The following is an 8,610-nucleotide window of genomic DNA, read 5'->3' as shown; positions in this document are numbered from 1 at the left end:
GAGAGAGAGAGAGAGAGGGGGGGGGAGAGAGAGAACTTACCTACATGAACAAGCACAGTGTTTAAAAAGAGTAAAAGAACACTGCCACTAGTGTTAACTCAAGTGTGACAACCCAGATAAGAAAATGGCCTTTTCAGAATAGAGAGTCTGCTCGAGTGCACGTTACGGCACTCTTGTTTCCCCCAGTCACAGAAAGAAGATGAAATACATGGCTTGAATGGATGATAAAATATCGTTATCTGTATAACAAACTGTCAGTGCAGAAATAATGCAGGCAACAGCTGCGGGGAGATAGGGTCTGAAGATAGGTGTTATTTATATATATATATATATCCTCGCCTAGGACAAAGACACAAAAATATGAGAGAAAACATGTGTGACAGATATTTTCAAATTTACACTACAACAAAAGTGGAAATGGGCTGGTCACATCATTAGAATGAAGAACAATATATGGAACACCCCCCCCAAAAAAAAAGTACGGAATGGGAAGCGGGGAAAAGATCTAGAGGGGGACTGGAAAGAAGATGGTAGAACGACATCAAAGAAAGGATGGGTGCAACCTGGAAGCGGGAAACAGCAGACAAAACAGAGTGGAGGTTGTTGTTGGGAGGGCTAACTCCTGTAGTGGATAAACAATGCCTTAAAAGAGATTTTTTAAAAATATATATATAGATAGATAGATATATACCTGTTGCCTATATATTATATCTCGTTGGCCAGCTGTTGTAATACACTAAGCCCAACATTTTTGGACATTTTTTTTCTTATGACGACTACGTAATCTGTGGTATCGTTTGTATGTGCTTAATGAATATTTTATCAAAATTCAAATTCTAAAGGTTTAAAAAAAAAAAAAGGCAAGAAAAAATAAATAATTTAGGTACAATTGTTTTAGACATGAAACCGCTCCCCCCCGTGTCAGATTTTACTTTTTGGACTAAATACATTTTAACAGCTTGCCGAGGATATTTAATATATTGTCATCATGAGTGTTATTATTATTATCATTATTATTATTGGTAGTAGTATACTATCGTTATTATTGATATATCCTGTTTGTTGTTTTATGATATAACACCCCAGTGCAGGAGGCAGGATCCCTCTAATGGTGGAAAAACTGGTGTGAACGTCTGTGTTGGGATGTACCTTTATTTGTGGCATTTGCTTTGTTGAATAACTTTTTTGTTTTCTTTGCTTCTTTCATCAAAAAAAATTTTTTGGGGGGGGCTCCTGGGACCAGTTGCTTGCTTCTTCTTTCCTATCAAACATCTATCATCTTTATCTCCCCTCCTTTTTTTGTGTTTGTTACTCTCTTGTAACACCTCTAATCTTCGGCACTTATATGACCTTATGCAGTTGCGAGCGCCGTTAAACCTCTACTATAACTAAACTAAAACACTTACCAAAACAAATAATAACAAAAGTTTTTTCCCGCTGGTATTTCAGAATTCCCCCAAACCTGACAGTCCACCATGTCTAACGGCTCTCTCATCAACGGCTGCAACGGCAACAACAAGGACCTGCCCCCCTCCCCCGGCCACATCCTGGTCACGGGTGGTGCTGGCTACATCGGCTCCACCCTGGTGCCCATGTTGTTGGAGAAGGGATATGAGGTCGGTAGAACTTCTCTTTCTCTGAAGTATTCTTCCTCTCCTTTTTCCGTTTCCGTTTCCTCCTCCTCCTCTTCTTCCTTCTCTTCTTGTTCTTCTTGTTCTTTTTCTTCTTGTTCTTTTTGTTCTTCATGTTTTTTTTGTTGTTCTTCTTCTTCTTCTCCTTCATCTCCTCCTCTTCCTCCTCCTCCTCCTCCTCCTTTTTTTTCTCTTTCTTCCTGGGTGGTTGGTGGGGCGGTCTGGGGTGGTTTGCTCCTTCTTTCCTATCAAACATCTATCGTCGTTATCTCTCCTCCTTCTTTTATTTGTATGTTACCCTCTATTAACACAAAATCTTCGACATTTTTTTATCTGTTTGTGTTGCAAGTGCTTTAATACTCTTATGTAATCCTAAAACTACGAGGCCTAATACTACTACTTTTTCTTCTATTACTACTTACTCCTTCTTCTATTACTGCTTCTACTACCACTACATTTGCTGCGGTTCGGTGAGTGCGTTGTGCTTAAGTGTGTTTGTTGAGTAAGTATACAGGGGTGGTTGGTCGGTGCTCTGCTGTAGTTTGCTCCTTCTCTCCAATCAAACATCTATCGTCTTTATCTCTCCTTCTTCTTTTTTTTGTGTTTGTTACTCTCTTGTAACACCTCTAATCTTTGACTCTTTTTGATCCGTTTGTGTTGCAAGTGCCGTAATATTCTTACTAAGGTGGGTGGTTGGCGGGTGCTCTGGTGTGGTTTGCTTCTTCTTTCCTATCAAACATCTATTGTCCTTATCTCCCCTTCTTCTTTTTTATGTTTGTTACTCTCTTGTTACACCTCTAATCTTCGGCACTTATATGACCTTATGCAGTTGCAAGTGCCGTAAAACTCCTACTAAAACTAACAACATGTGCCGTAGAACGCTTACTTAAAAACATAACGCAAAATGAAAAGGTGTGCTGTGTTTGCCCAGGTGACGGTGTACGACCAGTTCCTATGGGGGATCAGCCCCCTCCTCCCCGTGGCCGAGCACCCACGTATGAACATCGTGAAAGGCGACATCATGGACAAGGAGAGTCTGGCGCAGGTCATGGAGGGTAAGACTGGGGTGGTGCACCTGGCCGCCATTGTGGGTTACCCAGCCTGCGATAAAGACAAGCCCAAAGCACAACAGGTAAGCTGACCATCGTCGAAGAAGGTTGGAGGGTGCCCCTGGTTGGTCCTACTTGTGTTGTGTTCCTCTATTAGATCTGTCTCTTTGTTTACTCTTCCTCACAGTAAACCAACAAAAGGTTCCCCTTGTAGTCACTGTCTTAGGGGTCCTTCTCCGGTGCTTCTCTTTTATCGAACTGAAACGCTCTGGTCATTAACACTAAAATCCTTGGATGACATGGGAAACTGCAGTCCTGACATTGTAGATGGTTTGCTGGTGGCCTGGTATGGTTTGCTCCTTCTTCCATAAATCAAAATCAGAAAATCAGACCTCTATCGTCCTTATCTCTCCTTCATTTTTTTTGTGTTTGTTACTCTCTTGTAACACCTAATCTCTGGCACTTATATGACTTAATTGTGTTGCAAGTGCGGTAAAATTCTTACTGAAACGCAGTCCTGACATCTGGGTTTTGTCTGTGGCAGGTGAACGTGGAGGGCACAAGGAACATCACGGAACTGAAGAAGCCAGATCAGGCCCTGGTGTACGCCAGTACAGGCTCCTGCTACGGCGCGGTGGACGGTGTGTGTACAGAAGAGACCAAGATCAGCCCGCTCTCCCTGTACGGCAGCAGCAAGGCCGGGGGCGAGGAGCTGGTCCTGGCGGTCAACGGCACAGCCCTCCGGCTGGCCACCGTCTTTGGCATCTCCCCGCGCATGAGGCTGGACCTCCTGGTCAACGACCTCACCTACAAGGCGCTGACCATCAAACACTTTGATCTGTACGAGGGTCACTTCCGCCGCACATTCTTGCACGTCCGTGATGCGGCCCGTGCCTTTTTGTTTGCCATTGAAAATACCAAGGTCATGTCGGGCCAAGCCTACAACGTGGGGGATGAGCGCATGAACTTGACCAAGAATGATGTCGCCGCTGCCATACAGAACCGTGTTCCTACTTGCAAGATCATTCCATCGGCCGTCGGGGAGGACAAAGACAAACGGGACTACGAGGTGAGCTACGAGAAGATCAAGAAGCTGGGCTTCCGCTCTACCGTCTCCGTGGACGAGGGCATCATACATTTACTCAAGATCCTGCCCAACATGCTTGATCTAGAGATTGCACGCAGCAAAAATGTCTAGGACCAACCCAATGACTGGCATATTTGTTAAATTTCCTGTATTTGTCTAGAGGTTTTCACTGCAGCAACTGTATTTTGCTTTGATGTCATGCACGAAATTCCTGTATTCATTTTTGTAATTCATACCTTTATGTGCATGTTTGAGGATGAACGAACAGTCTATTGTTTTGAAGCCTTATTTTGATACCTAATAATTTTATCCCTATACTGTATATGAGTCCGGAAATGTTCATAGACTATTTATATAAATACTGATGTGACAACATGAGGGACTGGATGAGACGTCATTGCTCTCCATGTTTGCAACCATATGCTCACCTATGTGAGTCAGTCTGGGACTGACAACTGTTCTGGCTGTATGGGTATCTGGTTATCAAGTGTGTATCTAGAATAGACCCTTTTGAAAGCTCTGTTGCCCTATATATTTCTTCCAGTCATTATGTGAAAGCAGGCATTCTTTCATTACTTTTTTTAGACTGTCCCTACATTGGAAACATAGATGATGTTACTTTTAATGACAGTTCATGTTTCTCTTTATGTATATTGCTTTAAATATATCTTTTGCTCACAAGCCAGTCAGTTCTAGGGAGTATGGTTCGCGATGGTGACATGCATCTGGTTTCAAGAGTTTTCTCTCCTCGAAACTATGTTCATATGGTTGGTTGGTGTATGCTCTGGTGTGGTTTGCACCTTCTACTTTTACTTTTCAGGGGTACACTCATCCTTGCCTGTTCCTGGTGCCCTGTCGTGGTGGTCATTGTGCCAACTCAGCTTATCCTGTTGCTGGCCACAAAGTGTTTGTGCGTCCTTTGGTTTCAGACTTTGTTGAGAAACGTGTTGAATGTCCAGTACTCGTTGCCTGTTGCTACAAACGTGAATGGACAAACTAGAATGGCAGCAGGCAGTGGGATACGGTCAGAGACGGGGTAGTCTGGGTCAGACTAAAGGCGGTGAGATTTTGTCAGGAGAGTAGACGTAAGTCAAAATGGGGTCAAAAGAAGGCTGTAAGGTAATGTTGAAAACTGGACAAAACGCAGATTGAAATGAAGGCTGTGAAATATTATCAGGAAGTTCGGTGATAGTGGTTGTTTTAATACTAATTTATTGTTTCATTTTGCTCATTTATTTTAATTTTGATAAGGTTTGATTTATATGGACCATATAAATGAAGTTTTGATGTGCAGGTTTATTAAGCTTGATCAGAGAACGCTTACTGACCAAGAATACCAGTCTTTGTATGTCGCTCATAATGTGACCTTTGAACTTTGTCACTGTTGTAAGAAGTATAAGCCTCATGTTTACTTTTATTTCCTGCTGATATGATGTAATGTTTGTCATATCCTGATAGTTCCCAATTTCAGAATAGATAAAACTATGTAACGTTCAGTGTGATAGCAAGAATGTAAGGTTCTGGAATGTTTCATATCTTTATATTTCTTGTTTTGTCAACATGCATTCTTTACTTTTCACGCCTTTTGTTCAAATGGGGAAGGGGTGCAAGGGGGGATGTTTTAAAAATCTATGTTCTGTTATAATTTTTATCCTTTTTAATGATACATTTGTCATGTTGGTGGCTTTCTTCAGACTTGGCATAGTTGTGCGTGCCTTTTGCCATCATTATAACTGCCATGTGTGAAAGGTTGTGTGATCATTTGCCCCGTTTATTTTGTTGTTTTATCTGTTCCTGATTTGAATATGCAAAATCAAAATTAATGGACGCACTTTGTTGTTATTGATAGGACAAAAATCACTTTCATATAGTGTGATTATGTTGTTATGTCTATTTTATTTACTTTAAGCGTTCTGTCAGTAAAATATGCTGTATATAATACTATAATACAGCTTCATTAACATGTTCATTGTTCTTGTGTCAGTTTGAAATTTTGTCTGACTTGTCCTGCTCATGTGCAGACTCTTGTTAATGGTTCAATTAAATTTGTGGTGACATTATATTCCTCTAAGCTCAAGGGAAACTTAATAGACCAATGTGTGTTGATAAATAACCAAAAGGCAACTGCTCCCCATCTCTGTCCCACTTTGCTGACGAAATGCATTTGAAAGTATGTACTGAACAAAAGAATACGTAGTGAACAAAAGAATTCTGTGGTGCTTTAGTTTTCTTGATTTTGTGATAAAAATTATTGTCGATCAAGTGCTGAAACAACTAATTCAATCCTTTTTGGAATTTAGGTAAGGATCAATTTGTCTTTTGTATGTGAGTGATTTTTTAAAGTTTCTTTTTTTTGTCGTAAGTTCTTGAATGTGTTACAGTATGACTAACCTTTCTTTAATGATTTTTGCCCCGGAACTTGCTTGTGGAGAAGCTTTGTGAGGTTGGATTGTTGAAAGTCATTAAAAGCCTTTAAGGAATTTGTGACTTAAAAAGTCCAACCTAAATTATCTGAGAGTAATTTTGTTCTTTAACAAAAAAATATTTAAAAACCCCAGACAATGTTATCAGTTTTCTTGTGCTGTGTGCAAACAGTTCCTGTACCAGCACAACAAGCTATATAAATGCGCGACAATATTTTTGCTTTGAGTTCATGTGATGATTCATTCCATTCTTCTTTTATTGATCCAGATTTTGTTCCAGTGTTGAAGCTCATCATGTACCAATCCCCAGTGCTTTTGACAATTTGTTTCCTCTTGATGCTCAGTAGACTCAATGCCATCTTCTTGATAGCTTTATGATAATTTTTACACTAATTAAGTCTGAAATCCCATTTTTCTATCGGAAGTGCTTAAGGGGGAATAGGCCTTTGCCTTCTGAATCTTCTGTTTCTTTTTTTAATTTTATCAAGCTACTGAAACTTTCTCTCATTTTGTCAATTTGTTTTGTGTATTGTATTTAATATGAACAAACAATGAACTTTCGATGAGTTGTATCCCTGCCATCCATTTGTCTTTTTCTATACCCTATGCTCTTACAGCTTAAAGCTTTATCATGTCACAAAAGCATTTTTGTATTAGTTTTATAGAAGCATACAGTTCAGTTTGTTGCACATGTATCGAAATGCTAAATTTATACAATGAAACTTGAGGGTGGTGGGCTCTGGATTTTGCCTTCCAAAATTTCTCTTTCCTCTTTGAATTTTGTCAAGCGCCTGATGAAGCTCTCTCATTTTATTTGCATTAAAAAAAACATTTGATATGAGTAATGAAAACTTGCTGTAATGAACCGTATACATGTCGTCCATTTGCCTTTCTTTTCTTTTGTTCTTTTTTACATTCTTCTCAATGTTTTTTCAAGCCTCTGAGGATCTCTTATTTTTATCTGCAACTCGTTCTGATTCATTTGCTTGACACTTATAAAAACATTTGATGTGATGTATACATGCCTCCGGTTTGTCTTTATTATATAGCCTTTTCTCGCTCTGAGAGCTTTAAGCTTTAACAAATATGTAAGCAGTATTTTGTCTAATTTTTATTGAAGAAAATAGTCCACTGAACATGAATCTAAACTCTAAAATCAGAGAAAAAGCCCTGCTACTGACTGAAGTGTCTTTAGGCAATTCCCAAAGGGGGGATATTAACATGTTCATATGCACTGTAGAATTGTAAATGGGCTGATTTATCAATGTCATGCTCATACTGTGTTGAAACAACATAGGGGGAACTGCTGCTTTTTCTTTCCGCATCCTTACTATCGTCATTTTCCTTCTACTCCTTTTGTATGGTTGTCACTCTCTTATGAGCTGCTATTTTATGGGGTGCCTTGATAATCGAAGCAGACTTTGTGCCGTTGAGGCTAGAGATCTGAGCAGAGTAAGCCTGATTCCCGTTTGGACTTCTCTGTTGACATCCACCCCTTGGTGCTCGTATGACATGCAGTTGCGAGCGCCGTAAAACCTTACTAAAACAGAAAAAGCCCTGATTCTGTTAAATGTTTCTCCTTGACACTGTTATCTTCTCCCTCGGTCCCTACCTTGTTTGGGAATCCAGTTCTGTCGTTAGAGTTCCTACCATAGTTTTCCTTGCAGAAATATTTATCTAATGGCCACAAATGTCCCATTAGAAATGAAGAACATGTGAAGGTTTTTGTCTCTCACAAAGCATTTGATAGTTTGCTGTAGCATTTCTGAGTAGAGGTTTTTTGTTTCCTGTGAAGACTTTGGTGTACTGAATAACTGTTGTCTCTCTTTATCTGTGGCTGCTAGTTGATCCTGCTGTTTCCTCCAACACTGACGTGTCCTCCGGTGAGTACTTCCTGCCTGTCAGGAACCGTTGAAAATTCTTGGGAGTTCTGCTCCATCGGTTTGTCTCTCCTGGAAGAGTGAGCATTTGAGTGGTTGGGTTGGGGGGGGTCCTGTGCTTTTGCCCTCTTACTCTCGGGTTGCCTTACATGGGAACAATCTGTATGTCGTTTGTCTTGAAGGTTAGCCTTGCTAGTGTCATGTGCTCTGTACATCTGTCATTTACTGGTTGTTCTCTTTGCATATCAGGGAGGGGATGCAAGTTCAATTCCCCCATGGGTTAGATATTTAAATTTAACTCTGACTTTCAAATGGGACATATCTCCCACCGTTCAGGCTGGCCCTGACAGACGAGATTGAAAGTATTCTGCTTCCTAATTGATGCAAATTTTGTTGACTGGGACTTGAGAAAATGCAAGAACTACAACAATGTAATGTGCTGCACGTGCTGCCCCGTACGAGTGATGGTTGTAGGGCTTCGGCGTGGCCTATTCTTTGACCCTGTTGTCATTACGGCATAGTTCTCTATCATCTCTCATT

At 40.4% G+C, this 8,610-nt stretch overlaps 1 protein-coding gene across 1 annotated transcript in view; it reads left to right on the top strand.

Annotated features, from left to right (window-relative positions):
* Positions 1–7,208, top strand: part of LOC101852899 (dTDP-glucose 4,6-dehydratase) — a 48,040-nt gene extending 40,832 nt beyond the window's left edge. Inside the window, exons 2-4 of the mRNA XM_005091233.3 lie at positions 1,450–1,616; positions 2,563–2,763; positions 3,225–7,208. Of these exons, the coding sequence (XP_005091290.1) occupies positions 1,476–1,616; positions 2,563–2,763; positions 3,225–3,878 (996 nt within the window). The 5' untranslated portion in view covers positions 1,450–1,475 and the 3' untranslated portion in view covers positions 3,879–7,208. The remainder of the gene's footprint in view (positions 1–1,449; positions 1,617–2,562; positions 2,764–3,224) is intronic.
* The last annotated feature ends 1,402 nt before the right edge of the window (positions 7,209–8,610 follow it).

Source organism: Aplysia californica, unplaced genomic scaffold (assembly GCF_000002075.1).
Source record: "Aplysia californica isolate F4 #8 unplaced genomic scaffold, AplCal3.0 scaffold00027, whole genome shotgun sequence".
NCBI classification, from domain to species: domain Eukaryota; kingdom Metazoa; phylum Mollusca; class Gastropoda; order Aplysiida; family Aplysiidae; genus Aplysia; species Aplysia californica.
Note: the sequence above shows the minus strand (reverse complement) of the source record. Positions and strands in the feature narration are given on the sequence as shown.